The sequence below is a fragment of the Ahaetulla prasina genome, chromosome 2 (assembly GCF_028640845.1).
Source record: "Ahaetulla prasina isolate Xishuangbanna chromosome 2, ASM2864084v1, whole genome shotgun sequence".
Lineage (NCBI taxonomy): Eukaryota > Metazoa > Chordata > Lepidosauria > Squamata > Colubridae > Ahaetulla > Ahaetulla prasina.
This window is the reverse complement of record NC_080540.1, coordinates 31,718,010-31,738,658: the sequence shown is the minus strand read 5'-3', so window position 1 is coordinate 31,738,658 and position 20,649 is coordinate 31,718,010. Positions and strand designations below refer to the sequence as shown.

Below are 20,649 nucleotides of genomic sequence, written 5' to 3'. Positions count from 1 at the left end.
AACATGTGGTTGCATTCAGCCTCCTCAGTATCCTGTCCATGTCCTCGGGAGCCACAGTGTCAAACTCCTCCCAGAAGACAGCCTCAAGACCTACCTCCATCATCCCATCCGAAACTACCCAATCTGTCCAGCCCATCCCGAATCTGAGCGATTTTATCGTGCAGATATTGTCCAAAATCCTCAGCACGGCCTTGCAAGGGATCTTCCCTAGCTCCCTGGGTAAGAAGGGAGTGGGTCACCCTAAACAAGGCTGCTGGGAGGTTATCTGCTGACGCAATAAGAGCAGAGAAATACGCTTCGCTGCTCTTATCGCCACTAGGTAGGTCTGAATATGAGACCTTACTAGTGTTCGATCAGGTTCAGAACGACTGGCCCTCCAACCCCTCTCTAGGTGTCTTTTCCAGCGCTTCATCTCTCTCAGCTTCTCGGAATACCAAGGAGCCGGTCGAGATCGGCACCGGGTCAGAGGCCGCAAAGACACGACGCAGTCCAAGGCCCCCGCCCCCGCCCTTTTCCAAGTGACGACGAGTTCTTTAGCCGAGTTGTGGGCTAGGCCCTCAGGAAGTGGCCCAAGCTCCGTCAGAAACCTCTCCGGGTCCATCAGGCACCTGAGACGGAACCAACGTGTCGGTTCCGTCTCCCTGTGGTGAGGGTTGGCGGTTTGAACGTCCAACCGAAAGAGCGAATCATCCGACCATGACAAGGGTAGAGTAACTAAATCCCTTAATTCTAGATCATTCAGCCACTGTCCAGAGACAAAGATTAAGTCCAGAGTGTTTCCCCCAATGTGAATGGGACCATCAACTAACTGGGTCAGGTCCAAGGCCGTCATGGAAGCCATGAACTCCCGAGCTGCAGCAGATGACTCACCAAGCGATGGCAGGTTGAAATCCCCCATAACCATAAGTCTGGGGGCAATCACCTCCAACAGCTCGGGCAGGGCTGCTGTCATGCCGCAGGGAGCCAGGTACGTAATCAACGGACTCACCTGTATCCCCTGACCCCACCTCACAAAGAGGGACTCACATCCGGCTATCTGTGGTACAGTGACTTCCCTCGGTCGCAGACCCTTGTTAATAATAACCGCCACCCCACCACCCCTACCCTGGGCCCTCAGCTGATGAAATGCACGGAAACTTGGTGGGCACATTTCAACCAGGGGCACCCCTTCTTCCGTGCCCAACCAGGTCTCCGAGATGCCCAACAGGTCCATACTCCCCTCTTGTATAAGATCGTAAATAAGGGGGGCTTTATTCACAACGGACCTGGCATTACAAAACATCAGCCGAAGGTCCAGGCTCTGAGGATCCCGACCACCCGGGGAACGGGAAAAGTCAGAGGGACCGGAGTGCAAGATCGTTCGCAAATAACGCTCACGCACTCCCCGAACATGATATGGTCCCCCGCTTCCGCCATATCTGCCCCTCCCAATTACCGTGCTGATGGAATGACCCTCATGGAACCGAGCACCCACCTCCACCCTCGTCCCCGAACCTATGATGGCAACGCCGCGAGCCCTCGCAGGATCTGGCCATATCCCAATCCCTATCCCTCCCCCTGGTGGGTTTCCCCCCAAACCCACCCTGACCCTCCCTCCCCTTAAAAGCCTATTAAAATGCAATTTTAAAAAGCTCCTAAGATCTTTCTTTGCCCCATTTTAAAAGTAGGGTCTTCATCAGTTGGTTTATACTTTATACTTTTATACGTTTATACTTCCAACCTTCCTAAATTGAGTGGAAGAGAGATTGAAAACTCTTTGTGGATTGGGGAGATCTAAATGCATTTCCTCCAACCAAAATCAACCTGTCCGAAACAGACAGCTCAGAAAAGAATGTGCATGTTTCTTCACTTGTGTGACATTTTTCCATCATGACACTGTGCTACAGAGCACCCTTCACCTGGAAATTTAGTTTATCCCTACACTGATAGCCATCCGAGGTAGAGATCTTTCTTAATTATGAGAACATAGTCTTTTGTGAATATTTCCCCCTTTTTACACCGTTTTCAGACTGAATGTTAATGGGGGGAGCTAAGGACATTTTTTAAACCATGGATATATGTGTTGGTGTTACCAAGAAACATTATGATTGTGACTGTATAGAAAGTTAATAAAGAAACATGCATTAGGGCGGAAACAAGACACAGAGCCTGGATTGTCTTCAGGGTTTTTGAAGTTATGCCAGGAACAAGTCTTACTAGTAGTTTTTGCTCGTGATCTAAACATTATACATATATTAATGATATGTGAGAGTATGTTCCATAGGTGCTCATAGTTGTAGTTAGGGGCTGGTTTAAACACTACAGGCAATATATACCGAAACTTGTGCAATATACAAACAGGGTCATTACTGTACACACAAGGTCATGGAAGCCAGGATACATATCTTCCATCATCATCTTAATACGTATGTAATTGAGATACCCAGTGAGTAAAAACCCCCGGAAACTGCATTTTTCAGTGTTCCTTAATCATTTATTACCTGGCTATTGTCTCTAGGGAACATTAAAAATCCTATGAAGATGAAATACCAGAGAACTAAATACAGTGTTCTACCTGTTACCTAATGAATTCATTAAGTTAATATTTTCACATTTACAGCTGTTTCAGTGTCTTGCATTGTTTCTCTTCTCTGCAAAAAGCTATAGAAAACCTGAGTTATAATAGCTTTATAAATAAATCATCTGACTATATAAATAGCTTCTGACTTTTCAGCTGCAGAAAGACACCCCTATTTGTGTTACTACACTTGTTCTTCTCTTTCACACATGCAAATAAAAGAGTTCTTTGGGAAATAAAGATATAATGATCACCTTTCGATTCCTTTCAGAATAACTTTCTTTAGAAACAGCTTTGAAACAATTCTTAAACGATCTGAAAAGTCAAAGGAACTGTATTTCAAGGAAATATAATTTTAAATAACTTATGCATTATCATAATGACTATTAACTGTGCCTACTAATACCTGTGTGACCAGATGTGGTGAGGTTGAAAAATAGGTAGAAATAGAGTGGGTTACCCCCCTCTACTCAGAAATTCTAACCATGATAACAACCCTGACTTGGGTCATTCTGTGATTTTTTTTTTCTTCAGTGGAAAAACAACTACACTATTTCCAATGTAGGAAATAGTCACCTGAAATGGTTTCAGCTGAATTCATTTCAGCTGAATTCATATTCAACAACAATAAGGATTGTTGTTGTTAGTTGGAAAGTCATGACCGACCCATCATGACCCCGTGGACAACGTTCCTCCAGGCCTTCCTGTCTTCTACCATCCTCTGGAGTTCTTTTAAGCTCACGCCTACTGCTTCAGTGATTCTATCCAGCCACCTCATTCTCCGTCGTCCCCTTCTTCTGCCCTCAGTTTTTCCCAACATTAGGCTCTTCTCCAGTGAGTCCAGGAAATAAGGTATATCTGAGCCATACTTTGCCATGTAAACTCAAGTATCTTCATTAGCCAAGAGCATCCCTGATCGTCTTGGATACAGTATTGGACAAAAAGATTTTTTTCCATAGTAGCCTATGTATTATCTTCAATACAAGATGAATGTTAATATTTTCCATAAAGCTAGTTTATGGCTGCAAACAATGAATATTTTGGCTAATTACTTGGAGTAATTTACCAAAGGAATGATATCTCTGCTTGACTCAGCATAGGTTGTCAATTAACTACTGAGGGACTTTTTAAGAACCTAAACATCTGAGAAATTATTGACTTCTGATTTGACTTAACTTATATTCTAGAGATGATATTCTGTTGATGCACTGTGTCAGCTACAGAAACATTCCCATGGAGTATTGTCGCCATGTGAAACAAATCTCTAATAGAGTTAGGTGGGTCCAGACTATGAAATTGCTTCCTTTCCTCAGCCACTCTTTTTCCAAGAGCAATTCTATTTTTACTATTGTTTATAACCTTTATGTAAATCATTTCTGATATATGTAATGAACCAAAGTATACTATTTTGAGATCTTTAAAACAGGGTTTTATTTCATCAGTTATTCAACCCTAATTAGGTTTGTTGGTATTTATTTTTATAGAGATCGATTTATTTATGATTGAATGTTTTGACATGCTTTTTTCATTAATGCTGGTTGCTTTTGCAATTGGGTAGATTATAAACACTCTAAAAATAAACTATCACTAGCTTGGGAGACCAGGAACCTATAAATTGAAGTATGAATAGAATTAATAAGCATTGTATTTAAATTATGAGCTGGAAAATAAGAACTGCCGGAGTATATTATTCAGAGCTCAGCACTAATGCTAGGAGATATGAAACGGTTCTCATTACCACTATAGGGTTTTTGAATTTTAATAAAAATGATAGGCCAGGATGGTTAGTGCTGACTTGATCACCACAAAGGAAATAGGATGTGCCAGAATACTGAGTCCTATGGACCTCAGTATCATCCTAAACAACTTGAAATAAATACAAAATCCCTTTTCAACAGAGCATCATTTGAAATTTACAGTTTGGCTCAAGACCTGAAGAAAAAGCACCCATCTAAGTGTATCAATGGCTGATGAGTGCTTGCTGGTTATTCATGGGTAATTCATAAACTGGCAATTCCTGAATACTTAACAGCAGCTTTATTGAGGTCCATGTTAGACTGGTTGATCTCCTGTGGCGATTTAGGGAATAGTTTATGAAATTCATGTTGGAAGAATGCTTTGGCTATACAGAAACAAAGAGCTAGCTAAACCTGAGAGAAACAGAATGTAACCTCTTTGCCAGCTTGCCCAGAAAATATTTTTCAGTAATCATGATGGATAGCAATAGCACTTAATGATATTGCTTATATACGGCTCCACAGTGCATTACAGCCCACTTTAAGCGGTTTACAATGTCAACGTATTGCCCCCAATAATCTGGATCCTCATTTTATTGACCTCAGAAGGATGGAAGGCTGCATCAGCCATGATATTGAGCATTAAGGAATGTTACGATGAATACCCAATCTAAGGAAGTATATGTACTCCATCTAATTGCACAGATAAGTGGAAAGAGAAAATCACACAAGTGGACTAAAACAACAATATGCTATGAGACTTTCAAAGTATTAGAGATTAATAAAAGTATCTAGAGTCAAGATGTGAGTTTCCATAATCAAGAATACCCACGCTAGACTACTGCCTGACTTGGTTTTATTTGTAACAGTGACAAGATTAAAGGAAATCAATTGATCAGAGTCCAATACACTAAAATAGGAGAGCAAGAGAGAAGTGTTAAAAGCTCTAGCGTGCTTTCTAGAATCAACGATCTGCAAGACAGGTTTTGGTAATTGAATATTTAGATAACCCCTCTGCTTAGGTTAATGATCAGTAATGTGTATGGTAGTTGTGCTGGAATTGAGACATTTAATAAAAGGGCAATTACATTCAAGATTTGATTCAATAAATCTATGCAATTGTTGCACTCTATGCTGTTGCGTTCCTGACAATTGTACCAAAAAAAAAGAAAAATTGCTTCATATTGTATCTCTTTTAAAAGACCCAGTTTTGTTCCCTGAGCTACCATCATGGCTCCAACAGTGGCTCTCAAAAGTTCTTGATGCTGCAAGCCTGAAATGTATTCTTCACTAACCTAAGAACAGACCTGATGCATCAGTCTTGTCTAGTATGTGGCTTTGCACATGAACAACAAATTCTACAAGCGGAAGAAAAAGACATAGAAAAAGAACACCTTCCTTGCAGTTGGTATTCAGAGACATGCTGCCCCCAACTGGATGGGAGCATTGAATTGAACCAATAAGAGCTTGATGGATTTGTTCTCCATTTATTTATCTATAGTTTTTTTTTAAAGCTATCCAAGTTCTGGTCATTACATAATAAATATGTTCCCACGGGTTAGTAATGTGCTGAACGAAGAATTGCTTTCTTTTTTTTAAAAAACAAAAGCTCCTTCACTACTTCATTGGTTTCACTGGCTGGCTTTTACTGTTAGTAGAGAAAGAAAGCATTTCTCAAAATACTATATGTCATGCATGATTTTATATATCCCAATCAGGCCCCATCTCCATTTTTCCAAGCTAAGGAGCCCAAAATATTCTAGCCTTTTTGTGCTGAAGACCCACAGTTCTTTTAGCTTTATATCACCTTTTTCAAGCAGGGGAACTAGTCCTGTACACAAACCAGCTGTGAACATTCCATAGATTTTTATAGGGTATTACAATGTTGGCATTTTTATTTTCAATTGTTCTCCTAATGATTGCTGGTATGGATTTTTTTTCCATAGGATAGATATCACAAAGTGAATTATCACAAAATGCCAATCAATGTGTGGTAAACACACACTGAATTGGCATTTTGTGATAATTCACTTTGTGATATCTATCCTATCAATATGTATGTGATGTGATGTTAGCACGCAACATACATATAAATGATATGTTTCTGTATTCATATTAATTCCAAGGCAGGCATTAGGTATGTGTGCACATAGCTTTAATTCAGTGTTGACTCCTCATGCAGTTTTCTTGGCAAGTTTTCATAAGTTGCTTGCCCTTGGTACATCCTGGGACACAAACTGACCGACCCAAAGTGACCCAACCGGCTTTGTATCGAAGGCAGAACTAGGATTCAAGGCCTTCTGGTTTTTTTGCCTGGAACTTTAATCACTGCATCAAACTGGCTCTCATGTATTGATTATAGCATCAAGCTGTTTACTCTTAGCAACCACCTAGATGGGGGTGTCAAACTCACATCGTGTCGTCACATGACGTATCAACTATTTTCCTTCGCTAAACTGGGTGTGGGTATTGCCAGTGCGTGACACATCTGGCCTGCAGGCCACGAGTTTGACACCCCTGACCTACATGGATTTTCTCCATGATGATCTGGTCCTTCCGATTTTCCAATGGTACACTCATTGCCACTGTAACTGAGTCCATCCACCTTGGTGCTGGTTATGCTCTTCTATATTTCCCAGCAGGAGAGCCTTCCCCTGAGAGTTGACTCTTGTGTGTGTGTCTGAAGTAATTTGTACCTAAAGTAAAATTTGTTTTCTTAGCTATCCACTATATTCTCAGGAGTCTTCTATAACACTAAAGTTCAGCCTCTCATTACTTTTCTGTCTGCTGATACAGGTCAGCCACAATAAACTTAAGTGTTACCTTTTCCACTTATCTCAAATTAACTCCCTTAGATATATATTCTCCCTGAATCATAAATAGCTTTGATATAGAACCTGGATGTTTTTACATCTCGACTCTCAAGGATATTATTTAAAAATGCCCTGTCTCTCCTGTCCAGGTATTATGAGGGATACTTTTTTAAAACAATAAATGGCAGTTAAAATGCAATCTGTTATTCTGAAGCTAAATGCCTAGCAATACAGGATGTTCTTAAAGATGCCAGAGAACCTCATCTGCACTTCTTTTCAATGTCAGTTATTCCTGTGATAAGATCAAGCTAGTGCCTATTTGACTCTCTGTGAACTTGTGTTGGGGTCCCCAACCCCCAGGCTGTGTCCTATTGGGAACTGGGCGAAGCTACATTTGCGCATGCGTGGGATTTAGGTTGCGTGTGTGCCACCAATCCACAGTACTAAAAGGTTTGGGGGACCCCTGCTGAATACGATCTGCACTCTTGAAGTCCTTGCTGGCTGGGAGCTCAGTGACCACTATAATTTTATAGTTTAATGAAGAAAACTGGTTTGGCCTTCTCCAATTGCTTTTGGTTTATTCTTAAAGTTTTTCCCACCGAGATGGAAGGATTGCAAACAGTAGCCACGGTATAATTACATAATAGAATTACCCAGATCATTAAGAACAACAATACAAGTTTTTTTTTATTAATTGGGAAAGTTAAAACAGAAGAAAGATAACAGAGTGGTAGTTGAGATTAACATTCCAGAGAAGTCAAGTGTTACTTTGCCGCAAGGAGAATACCAAGCTTGTACTGATTTTTTTTTTCAGCAAGAGAATTTGAGGAAATAACATTAAGTTCTTCATCTTATTTGTCAGCTTATTCTATATCAAACGTATTTATATAAATGACATTTGTGGGAGGAAGAAGAGGTCAGATCTACAATGTACTTCTAGTTAATGATAAGAGGATGGATTGCACCAACTCCCTAAGCAATAAAACTGTCACCTGGGTGGTTATTTTTTATTGATAAAATGCAGAGCTAATGGGGTCACTAGTCAAACCGAACATGACAATCCTTAAATCTGTCCGATATATAAATCCAAAGTAAACAACTCAAGGCATTTTAGATACTGATTTTTACCTCAGCATTTGTTGTGTCTCGCCCGCTCCCCCTGCCGCAGCCGGGCCCCTCTTATCTCCTGCCGGACGCTGATAGTTCGGAAGAATGTCCTGGCATGCCTCCAGCCCCCAGCCCTGGCACCATGCCCGGACAGGCCGAGCAAGATAAAGGGCCTGACGTGCCTTCAGCCCCCAGTCCTGGCACCATGCCCAGGCAAACGGAGCAACTAAACCCCTCCCCTATAGCATGTGAGCCTGAAGAATGTGAAGCCAGTCATGAGCTCAGATTACCAACAGCTGGAGGCTGGAGAGATCCTCGCTTCCGGAGAGTTGAGAGGCGACATCAGCAAAAGGAAGGGAGGGGCAGGCCTGGATAAGTGCTGAGTCATGGAGCTATACCCCATGGTCTATATAAAGGATCTGCTTTCTGGCATTCTCTGAGTCAGGCAAAGTCTAACTTGGATTGCTGAAGTCACTTCCTGGTCTCCTGCCTGCCTTGAGAACTCTGATAGGACTTTGGCAGAGCTGCAGAGGCACGCTTGATACGGACTTCCCCGACCCGGCCGTCAGCGGAGGAGTGGGACACGACAGCATTCTTCTGAAGCTTTCATTCTATTTCACTTGTCACATTGAAAAAAGGCAAAGCAATCTTTTAAATCAGATCAACATCAAAACATTGGAATTAAACTGTTTCAAATTCCTCAGAGAGTTAGGTAACTACTTGAATACAGCTAAAAGTACATCTCAGCTACCAATAGGACAGACTATACCAGAGGTCTTCAAATTTAGCAGCGTTAAGACATGGACTTCAACTCCCAGAATTCTCCAGCCACCTATGCTGGTTGGAGAATTCTGGGAGTTGAAGTCCACAAGTTTTAAAGCTGCCAAGTTTGAGGACCCCTGAACTATACAATCAGGCCACAGGCTTGTGATCTTCAGGCACTACAACTTTAACAATACCCTCCATGACAATTTTGCCACTTTGGACAACTGTACATGACACTGCAATATAAGCAAGACACCTCTTCAATTTCTTCACTTCTGCTGAAGCCAAGACCTCTTCTCCAACATATAAAGGAGATGGAAAATTAATTACCTGAGAAAGGAAGATACACCCAGGCCCAGGCATTTTCGTACCTAGGACAGCTGAAATAAGTCCATTGATCAAAACACCATGTACAACTGTTCTCCCAAACCTTGATTGCTTTGCATATTCTTCATCCAAGTGTAATGGGTTAGTGTCCCCTGTTAATTCAGAAAAGGTAACAATATCCTTTGATGTGAACTTCTTACTTATTTCAGCTTTGTATCCAACTTTTACGTGTAAAAACTGAACACGGTGTTGAGTGAAGAATGGCATGGACATGCTTGGCTTTGTGGAAACTATTCTCCCAAGTCTCACACAAAAAAATCTGCATTTGGGCAATGCCATCAACATCATAGTGTTATACAAACCATAATCAACTGAATAATTAATCTAGCACCATTTCTCTGCTGTTCCCAGCTAACGCAAGAAGAAATGGAGAAGTCTAGAGAGAAAGGGAAAAAAATTAATATAGAAGCACAAAATCAATTCCTTTTGCATAAAAGAACATTCAGGCAGCTTCAAGCAAATAAATGGCAGTTGATTAATTTCCTTGGAGACCAAATTTAATAACTGCAAACCTAGGACAGGATGGTTAAGTGGCTGAACTCAAGCATTTCAACTAGAATGAGATGAAAGGAAATGATGCCATAAATAATGGTGGTGTCAGCCTGAAGCCCTGAGAAAATAGCCAGATCGGCTTATATATTCAAGAAATATTAAGTTCCTAAGAGCAACAGGTCAGAACAAGCCGGGATGAACTTATTCTCCCCCCCAAAAATAAATAGTAATACAATAAAGCAATCAACAGTAAAGCAGCAGACAGTAAACTCAACACACCCTTAGAAAAACATATTTATCCTGTTTCTTATCCACACAATGAATTCTTTGAAAAAAAACTATTGAAAAAATATAAAGCAATAAAACACAGAATACCCAACATACACCCACCCACAATGAAAGTCAACTATAATACTTTAAGGAAAGCACAGGATAAGAAGTACATGTGAATATAGTCTATGGCAGAGGTCTTCAAACTTGGCAGCTTTAAGACTTGTGTACTTCAACTTCCAGAATTCTCCAGCCAGTATAGCATAGCTGACTGGAGAATTCTGGGAGTTGAAGTCCACAAGTCTTAAAGCTGCCAAGTCTGAAGACCTCTTGTCTATGGGTTGCCCATCTTCAATATAAGATCTAAAAGTGCTAGAGCAATAATTTTATTGAACAATTTTATTGAACTGATTATTTCTCAATTCTTACCTGTATCACCCTAAAGGCACATTTTCTGTTCTGGTACGAGCCAAGCAATGATAAAGCACTCCACAGTTTTACAAGGCCACTGTATAAATAATAGCATTGGATATATTAATGGAAATGACTAATCAGTAGGCAAGTAAAGTAAATCACAAATATTTCATGGTAAATAGAATCAAGGTTCAATGAGCTCTTAGCCATAGCTATCCAGAAATTAGATCCAAATAAACTTGAGGCTGAAATTTCCCAACATATATGCTAAGATAACAAATGATGCTTTCCTGATAAAGCAATTGCATTTAATGTAATCAATGGTAGCAAGTATGGAGCCTGTCCATTTATATACAGCAGCCTGCCCTGCCAGTATTAATGAGGGTGTGGCTCTCTCCTTGGTCTTTTCTTAATTAGGGTATTGTTTTCTGCTTTATTGTTTGACTGGTGTCAATCTCTGCTTATCTGGATGTAGGCTGCTGGAGGATGAGCAGAGTGCATCCATGAACACGAACTAGCAGTCAGAAGACTCACTGAAAGCTCCTTAATCTCACAACTATGAACAGATTCAACCACAGTTTCAACTGGGAAGTCACATAAGCAATCCAGGTCAAGCCAAATCCAAAAATGCTAGAGAATTTCTAGAAACTAAGCATTCAGACAAACCAGCCGAGACTATAAAAAAAAAACTAACAACGAAATAGATTAGAACACATCGTCCACCAACACTGGCAGGACAAGCTACTGTATATAAACGGGAAGCAAACACCACACTCACTACCCTTGATGGTGTTAGCTAATTGGGTAATGACACATCTGCAAGCAAATAAATTCCATAAACTAAGTCAAACTTAACAACCTCAAGATGTGTACACTTCAGCTCCCAAAATTTACCAGCCAGGATGGGAGAAGTCTACCCATCTTAAAGCTGCTAAGTTTGAAGGAAAAAAATGGTACAAGACTTATGACACCTTACTTGAATTTTAAAAGAAATGTCTCAATTTTTATTATTACGCTAGAGAGTATTCTTTTATCTAACCACACTTGCCAAGAAAACATATTCAAAATGTCTTACGTATTAGATACTCTAAGTATGGCAGTCAATGTTTTTTCCTCATATGTCAAAACATCAACAGGTAATGCAGCACCAACCTGAAAGGAAACATGCCACTATTACTAAGATGCACTTTAAAAATCTCAAAGTCATGAAGAAAGCTCTCATAAGAAATTCAATTGTATTCCACCACTACATATAGTTTAATTTTATATAATTACAAACTTGGCATTCAAGGTAAGCTTAATGAAGAATGACTTGCAGGGTTTTTTTTAAATATATTTCATTACAAGCCCAAACTTGTAGGATGTAATGGAGAATAATGCACAAAATGAGATGATCTTGAATATTTGTTTTCATCATTCACTTTTTTAATCTACTTTTCTTGTACACATGAAAATCATCAAGGCCCCTTATATCTGGGAGAAACAGCTGGTATTTGTAATCAGAGGCATCGTCTGATCCTACCTTATTTAAAACATAATGATTCTTTTGCTGCCAAAAACCATAAATGAGGTTTGGGAAGAGTTGTTTATCTCTTTATCTACAAATGACAGCAAGGAACAGGACAGTGATGCAATACCATTAGAGGAGGCAGAAATTCTCTTTTTAATTTTCAGTGACTGGGGTGTCTTTTCATTAAAACAGATGCATGGCCAATCAGCGTTTGATATCTCTTTCCTTATTATTTTTCCCATATAACAAAACATTGCTGTCATTTGATACTAGATTTTAGTAATGAAGTTGTTATGAAGCAGGAAACAGCACCAGAGTGTAAACAAGAAACTAAGTGACCTCTCTGTTTTAAAGGATATTAACTAATAGCAGATAAAGGTTGACATGCAAAGAACCAGATTATTAACAGTCTGAATCCTGGCTCACCATGGTGTACAACTACAAACTGCCGTTAGTAAAAGTCTTCCTAATACAGACATTTCAATCAAACCACTTTTTACAGTCTTCCGTTCCAATCACCCCGTTCCATATATACTGTAAATAAATCAGAAGTTGCAAAGGATTCATAAATTATTACCTCAAAAATAATTCAGACAAAAATGACATACCTCACCATGGAGCCGTTTCAAAGCAGAGATGATAAGTTGTTTGAAATCAACAGGATTTAAACTAATGCCAGCTTCTTCAAACTCCCTACAATTCATTTTTTATAAAAAGGTTTATTAGTAAGTATAATATGCCTCTAACATGTTAAAGTTATACACAACTGAGCAGAAATGGAATGGGAGTATTTTAAAAAAGGGATTTGAACTTACAAACGGATCTTCAAATAATGGTATTCAGAAACATTCTTTAGGACTATTCTTTCATAAGCAGCAGGCTTGATGCCCTTTTTTTCATTGTCAAATTCAGACATCATAAGATGCCCACTTCTAAAAGACAGAACAGTCCATTCTGACATATTGCCAAGTCCTAAGCTCAAAATCACAAACTCTTAACTATGATCAATTGTCACCTGCACTTTAAAAATATATGCACTGGCAGGGAGGGGAACTGTCTTATTTTTCATTCTATTGGTCCACTAGGCAATCTAACCCAGGTTGCATAAATTTGTTAGTAGTTATTCCCACACTGGCCATAGGTAAGTCCAAAGAAGCAAGCTTAGAGAATTAGAAAAAGAGTGAGAATGTGTCCACAGCTTAAGATTCAGTCACGGGCATCTCTTCAATTGAAGTGATCTGGTGATACTTATCCAGAACAAGAAACATCTTAAGATGTCAAGCTTAACAGAAACTCACTTTCTCTTTACTGTATCCTAAAATAATTTAAATGCCCATGCAAAAGATCACATAAAAATGCAAGCTTGTAATTTTTGTGGACCAATCTATGGACAGTTAAAAATGAAAGCAATTTGATTTCAGGAAAGCCAGGCTGAAGAGACATGGCTCCCCTCAGAATGTTTCCACCTGGAATCTTGATCTGCTAAAATATCACCAATGGTTTGGTCTTTACCCAAACCACTTTCTTTGTTCCATCCCATCAGCGATGACAAAAACAATACTTTTTCATTGCATCCAGATGTAGGAAGGGAACTTCACCTAGGCAGTGTTGAGCAAAAGGAAACCAAGCAAGGGCACATCATAATAACAAAAGACACTGGCTCAGAATTAAATCCGGCCAGGGAAAAACCCACAAACCTCAAGGCTATTTAAAAGACAATACCAAGAAATACAGGAAAGGAAATAATCAGGTCACACAGACATAGCCGACCAAATAAAGGAATAGATTAGATCAGGACAAGATTCAATCACAAGCCTGAATAGATTAACTTTAGTCAAAGCATATGGAAAACAACTAACGGAAGGGAGAATACTTAAGGAAATCAAATCGTTAGAATGAACAGATTAAATGTTGTACCTTGATGAACGTATCTTTTCTTTTATGTACACTGAGAGCATATGCACCAAGACAAATTCCTTGTGTGTCCAATCACACTTGGCCAATAAAATTCTATTCTATTCTATTCTATTAAACCGGAACGCACGCCCGAACACGAAACCCACCCACATTAACATAATCAGAAAGACAAAACACAGAAAACTTAGCAAGCACACACACAAAGGGAAATCCCATCAAGTACTCCCAAAACAAAGAAATGTAAAGGGAAAGAGTATAAAAAATGTACACTTACTGTATATGGTTGTCAGCTCACCCAGGAACGCAATCCTTGCGCTTGCTGGATTCGTCTTCCTGAAAAATAAAGAAACCTCGCTTTCACGCAGCTCGCTTCGATCTCAATTCCTTCTAGTACATCGGCTACGCTCCAATCTGCTGGAGAGGAGCTCCCAGCCGGGAAATTCGAACCCGAACGGAGAACGATCTATCACAGACAATACATACAATACACAATTGAAGCACACAAATGTTACCAAGAAAGGTTGGGTAACAATAATGTTTAAGTGTTACCACTGAAGGAGAATATTTGTAGCTCCTAGTTCAAATGAGGGATCCTTGGTGCTTGCTATCTGAGCTTGGTTCTTTTCTTGCAGACGTTTCATTGTCCAAACTAGGTAACATCATCGGTGCAAAGCAGAATATGCTTCCAGCATCCATCTCTAACGAGATACCGTTCAGCGCATCATCCTACAACTCTCACCATCATGGGCCGGTGGCATTGATGGGAGATGCATTGATAAGACATCGGGAAATGGAACTTAAGGATGTTAATGGAATTTTTTGAATTTTGTCTTGATCAGCATTAAGATTTCTGCATCTTTACCCACTTTAAGCAAAGCTCTGAGCCAGAGCTTCTGCCTAAATGCGGATCATTGAGCTGGGCCAAAACTGATATTTAGATAAGGTTAAGTGAGTATAAAAGACGACAGGGTGCATTTCTTCCTCCCAGCTGTAAAATGCACCAGTCCCTTCCCTCTGTCAAAGACCACCGCTACTTACATCAAGACCTTACAACGAGCTCGGATCGCCCATCCTCGCGCGTCCCCAACACGTGGCCGAACGGAAGCATCGGCATCGAGAAGACTGGCCTCCAAACGCATCAGCTAATCGCAAGCCAATATTTCTGTTTCTGACCAATGGGAGTGCGTTAGGCGAAGTAAAAATCTGGGACAAGCCGGCAGTAGGCGGGGTAGCTGGAAACCAATAGAATGAAGCAATCGCAAGCCAATATTTCTATTTCTGACCAATGGGAGTGCGTTAGGCGAAGTAAAAATCTGGGACAAGCCGGCAGTAGGCGGGGTAGCTGGAAACCAATAGAATGAAGCGCCGTGGCTGGAAGGCGTGGTCTTCATTTCCTCGCGTTTAGGGATGGGGAAAGATTCGCCTTTTTGGCGGCAGCGGCAGACTTGTTTATGGCTGGTTGTCTTTGCTGCCGAGACTAGTAGCATCTGACTCCTATGACTTCATACCAGTCTTTTCTTCGGGAATAAATGTCCCCAAATCCCAAAGGATTTGAGTCCCAGTGAAAATGTACACTACAGGTCTATGGAGATTTTCAGTCATCCAGATCTTGGTTGTCCCAAAGGTGCTTTTTCAAGGGACAACTCGACTTTCTGGTTTTTCTGTGAAGACGTTTCGCTTCTCATCCGAGAAGCATCTTCAGCTCTGACTGGTGGTGGGGAATCCTTCCATTCCCCCCATGAGAAGCAAAACGTCTCCAAAGAAAAACCAGAAAGTCCTGTTGCCTCTTGAAAAAGCCAATTTAGGATGTACACTACATCCTTCTGTTGGAAGAAATATCCATCTGTAACTCTGGGTCTTCGCTGAAATCGTACTGGTTGGATTCACGCTTTGAACCAAAATGTTAACAAGTTACTCACATTTTAGTCCTAGAATGGTTGTGTGAACAAGGTCTTGCTTTGTGATTTACTGTGACATTGGAACCTAATGTTGTGTTCCAGTGGTGGTGGGCTGCGTAAACTAATTTTGGTGTGTTCGTTTACATCAGTGTTCCTAAAAATATGGTATGGTATTAGACACTCTCAAGAGTCTGCAAAATATATATTATTTTCCAGTTATTTAAGAAAATTGCAAAAAAAATAGTCATTTTTATTTAAAAGGATTTTTATGAAATATCTTAATGAGTTTAATATTGTTTTTACATGAATCAAATCTACAAATGCATCAGTTTTAATTTTTTAAATGGTAAACAGTGATAAATATACAAACAAAAGTTATTTGGGGCTTTTTCAAAATGGGAATGGGGCCTGAAAGCAAAAAGTTTAAGAAACAACGATTTAGACTTTTGCAACTGATCCTTCCTGTGCACCCTTCTGCACATGTCTGAATACTTTATTTACTTGTAAAGGTAACTCCATAGTCCAAAATTTCAAGCCTGGTGGCATAGGGAATTCTATTGTGAGTAGAGGAGTGGAGTATTTGTGAAGTACTTCTGGACCTGCTCAATCATATTAATGTCCGATATACGATAGATAGATAGATAGATAGATAGATAGATAGATAGATAGATAGATAGATAGATAGATAGATAGATACAGATATGTCCAATATACATATTGGACATTATTTATTTATTTATTTATTTATTTATTTTTCATATTTTTTTATGTAAAAAGTTTTATTTTCATTTTCCAACAACCTATTCAATATACAGTCTCTTATTCAACATTAATCATTAACTTTCATTTGTTACTTATTCGGACCTGCCCAGCTACCACTTCCTTCCTTAACAAACCTTCCTCCTCCCTTCTCTACTTTCTTCTACTTTCTTCATCCTTCCTCTCCTTCGCTTTTCTACATCCTCTCCTCTTTCCCTACTCTTCTCTTCCACCCTTTCTAACCTCTCTCTTTCCCTTTCTTCTTCCTCTCCTTCCCTTTTCTACCTCTCTTTCCTACCTGCTTTCTTCCTTCACTCCCTCCTCTCCTCTCCATTCCTTCTGAAATGGCAGCTGAGCAGCCCGCTTTCATTTCAAATTATTTCTATTTCTTAATTACATATCTTCAATCATTCCTTTACATTGATCCTTCATCTCCCCTCCCCCACCCCTCCCACCCCCGAGACTTCCCAGAACAAAGTACAGGGTATAAAATTAACAATCATAAATTAAAATACAACATAAGTCAAGACCTTAACTCCCTTCCAAAACAAAAAAAAAACATTCTTCTTCCAGTCCATTATATATCAGTCCATTCCACTCCTAAAATCTTCAGAATCTTCCAATTAAGTTAGTATTTTCAGTTCATCAATAAAATATCTTCATCAATTAAGACCAAATATATATCCAATCTTCATCGATCAAGACCAAAACGATATTCCATCTTCCAGTATTCATCAAAAATTCTTCTATAATATACCTTTCTTCCTTAACAGTGTCCCAAACATAATTCATATTTCCAGCTTAAATTCTTAAATTTTTATCCAATCTCCAAAAGTAAACAATATTCTATCTTCTCATATCTTTAATATCACTTACCTAAATCAAATAACATTGCTAATATTAATATTTCTTCAATTTACCTTACAATTTACCTTACAATTAAACCCTATATATATATATAAAAAAAAAGGATACCATCAAAATCACATCTTAAACATTCTCCTTCCCCTTGTCTTCTATCTTACACATTTCCTTACACATTTTCAATCTCCAAAAATATCACTTACATAAATCAAATAACATTACAAATATTAATATTTCTTCAATTTACCTTACATCTAACAAATAACATTATTAAAATTATAACTTATATCCAAAATATATCAATTATAACAATTAAATTCTATTTAACCAAATACCAACATTACATCCATAAATTTTTCTATCTGTCCTCCAAAAGTTAAACAATATTCCATCTTCCCATTCCTTTATACCTCACATATATCAAATAGTGATATACCCAAAATAAGTCAGTTGTAAAAATTAAACCCTATGTATATATATTAAAAAGAAAATACCATCAAAATCACCTTAAGCATTCTCCTTCCCTTGTCTTCTATCTTACATTTCCTTACATTTCCTTACATTCTCCTCCATCTGCTCACCCAATCAGCTTAACATCTAACAATAAAGACTTTCCAATCCTTAATATATTGGTGTAAAAATCTCTTGTTTCAAAACTTATTAAGAAAAGATAAGCCTCCAAAAGTTCCTATTAAAAAAAAAAAAGAAGAGAATAAAAAAAAAAAAAGATCCATATTTAAAATAAAGAAGTTTGCAAGATTTTAATAGTTAGTTCTATTTGCTTAAGAGCCATTCATAAACTGTAAAATCTACCAAAAAGAAAAGAAAATTTCAATAAACTGTTCTTCTTAAACATTGTGATAAAGAAAAGGTAAAAGGAGAAAAAATTATTAACAGTTCTTGTAAAAGTAGCTTGTTATATTCTTCTTCTTTATAGTTTCGTTTTCCTTTGTTTATTGCAAACGCCATTTTAAATCCACTCAAGTTGAAAGTTAGTTGTGAAAATCATTAACAGTTCTTGTTCATTTCATTTCATTTTAAAAAGTAGCTTGTTATGCTCTTCTTTATAGCTTCGCTTTCCTTTGTATATTGCAAACGCCATTTTAAATCCACTCAAGTTGAAAGTTAGTTCAAAGGAAAGCTATTTAAGAGCTGAAGTTAAAATTTATTACTTGCAAATTCTCTATTAAAAAATAAAATAAAAAATAAAAGTTTCCGTATTTAAAATGAAAAGGTTTGCAAGATTTTAATAGTTAGTTCTGTTTGCTTAAGAGCCATTCATAAACTGTAAAATCTACCAAAAGAGAAAAAGAAAAATTTCAATAAACTTTCTTCTTAAACATTGTGATAAAGAAAAAGGTAAAAGGAGAAAAAAATTATTAACAGTTCTTGTAAAAGTAGCTTGTTATATTCTTCTTCTTTATAGTTTCGTTTTCCTTTGTTTATTACAAACGCCATTTTAAATCCACTCAAGTTGAAAGTTAGTTCAAAGGAAAGCTATTTATGAGCTGAAGTTAAGATTTATTACTTGCAAATTCTTGCTAGTCCTCCTGCTCTGTTCTGTCTGTGTTGAATTCTCTTTTAGGAATAAATCTTGACACAGAGATGGTCGCGGCTTCTCGTTCTGTGTAAACAGAAGCACCCTGGGCACGGAGCTTCGTCAGGCTATAGGGGAGCTCTCACCCTTCGATCCCCTGGTTAAATTCCAGGGGATCCCGGGGAGCTCTACCCAAATCCTGACCACTCTTCCCTCTCCCTTCATCCGGGGGAGGGAATCACAAACCGTTTGACAGCCCATGTACGCTGTCAGGGACGGTTTGACGAAACCCAGGGCAGACGATCCCAAGGGAACGTCCGCGAAGCCTGCGTTGCCAGCGGAAGTCCCTATTTTTCATATTTTTATACCACCCTATCTCCCTAGGGACTCAGGGTGGTTAACAACCAGATAAAAATATACATAAAAATACAAATAAAAACATCCATTAAAAAACTTATTATAATTGGCCAAATAATTAAAATGATAATAATAAAAATAATAAAATCCCCATTAAAACCAATTCGAATTTAAAATCTAGTCCAGTCCTGTGCAAATAAATAGATGTGTCTTAAGCTCGCGGCGAAAGGTTCGGAGGTCAGGAAGTTGGCGAAGTCCTGGGGGAAGCTCGTTCCAGAGGGTGGGAGCCCCCACAGAGAAGGCCCTTCCCCTGGGTGTTGCCAGCCGGCACTGTATCTATATATATAGAATAGAATTTATATATATATATATATATATATAAGATATAAGATATATATATAAGATATATATAGATAGATATATATATCTTGCTTTATGGATTCTGACTCTGGCTTGTGGCTTACAGACCTTGTTTTTGTGACCTCTGCACCAGGTTTGTGGACTTCATCTTTCTTCCTTGTTGGGGGCTTGTTTCTGGCAACTATTGGATTCAGTTGGTGGGACTGTGTTATACTAACTTGTAGGTGACTGGTTGTTGGGGAAACCTGGGATGGAGGTTTACCAACACCCCTGGAGGGCTGTCTGTTGTGATTTAGCAGTGCAATAAAAGACTTTATTGGTGCCTGCATCTGCCTACTCAACCTGGGTCATCTTTAAAAAAAAAAAGGAGGGACAACTATAAAGATCTCTGGAGCATGCAGAGAATAGATTTCTCTGAACAGCTCTCTCTTCCACCATCACTACTTTAGGAAGGAGGGGAAGCACTGCAAAACAGTGCATTCCCTCAGACATGTTATAGTAGAAGGCCATGATCAGTTGCATTGAAAGCCACTGAGAGATCAAAGAGGGCCACACTCCCCCAATCCTGCACTCTCCATAAGTGATACATAAGTGCAACCAATGCAATTTCCATGTAGCATGCTGTCAGAAACTGATGGTCAAGGAGCCATATAATCTGCTTCCTCTAAATCTGTCTGCAGTTGCAGGGCACCAACCCTTTCAGGCAAGCCAGATCAGGAATCAGACACCACCAAATCTATTGGATCTCTTTAATATTGTTGCAGTATAATAACAGAATCTTCAAAGCCCGTGAAGAGCTTCCCATTCATGGACTGTCTCTTAAAGCAAGGTTATGGCATACACTTGAAAAAAGACTGGGAAGCCTGTAATTGTGGAATCTATCTGCCAAGAACAAAGAATGCTTAT

The 20,649-nt window shown here is 38.9% G+C and overlaps 2 protein-coding genes across 2 annotated transcripts; both read right to left on the bottom strand.

The window, feature by feature from the left end:
* Positions 1–7,775: 7,775 nt before the first annotated feature.
* HTD2 (hydroxyacyl-thioester dehydratase type 2) lies at positions 7,776–9,649 on the bottom strand. Its single transcript, XM_058171877.1, has one exon. It carries the CDS (start codon positions 9,642–9,644, stop codon positions 9,126–9,128), a length of 519 nt encoding a protein of 172 aa, XP_058027860.1. The 5' UTR covers positions 9,645–9,649; the 3' UTR covers positions 7,776–9,125.
* On the bottom strand, positions 9,601–15,104 carry RPP14 (ribonuclease P/MRP subunit p14). Its single transcript, XM_058171878.1, has 7 exons — positions 15,007–15,104; positions 14,243–14,301; positions 12,867–12,983; positions 12,660–12,744; positions 11,617–11,693; positions 10,557–10,635; positions 9,601–9,741 (listed from the first exon to the last, which is right to left on the bottom strand). The coding sequence occupies exons 3-7, from the start codon at positions 12,968–12,970 to the stop codon at positions 9,685–9,687; spliced, it is 402 nt and encodes a 133-aa protein (XP_058027861.1). The 5' UTR covers positions 12,971–12,983; positions 14,243–14,301; positions 15,007–15,104; the 3' UTR covers positions 9,601–9,684.
* Between the last annotated feature and the right edge of the window lie 5,545 nt (positions 15,105–20,649).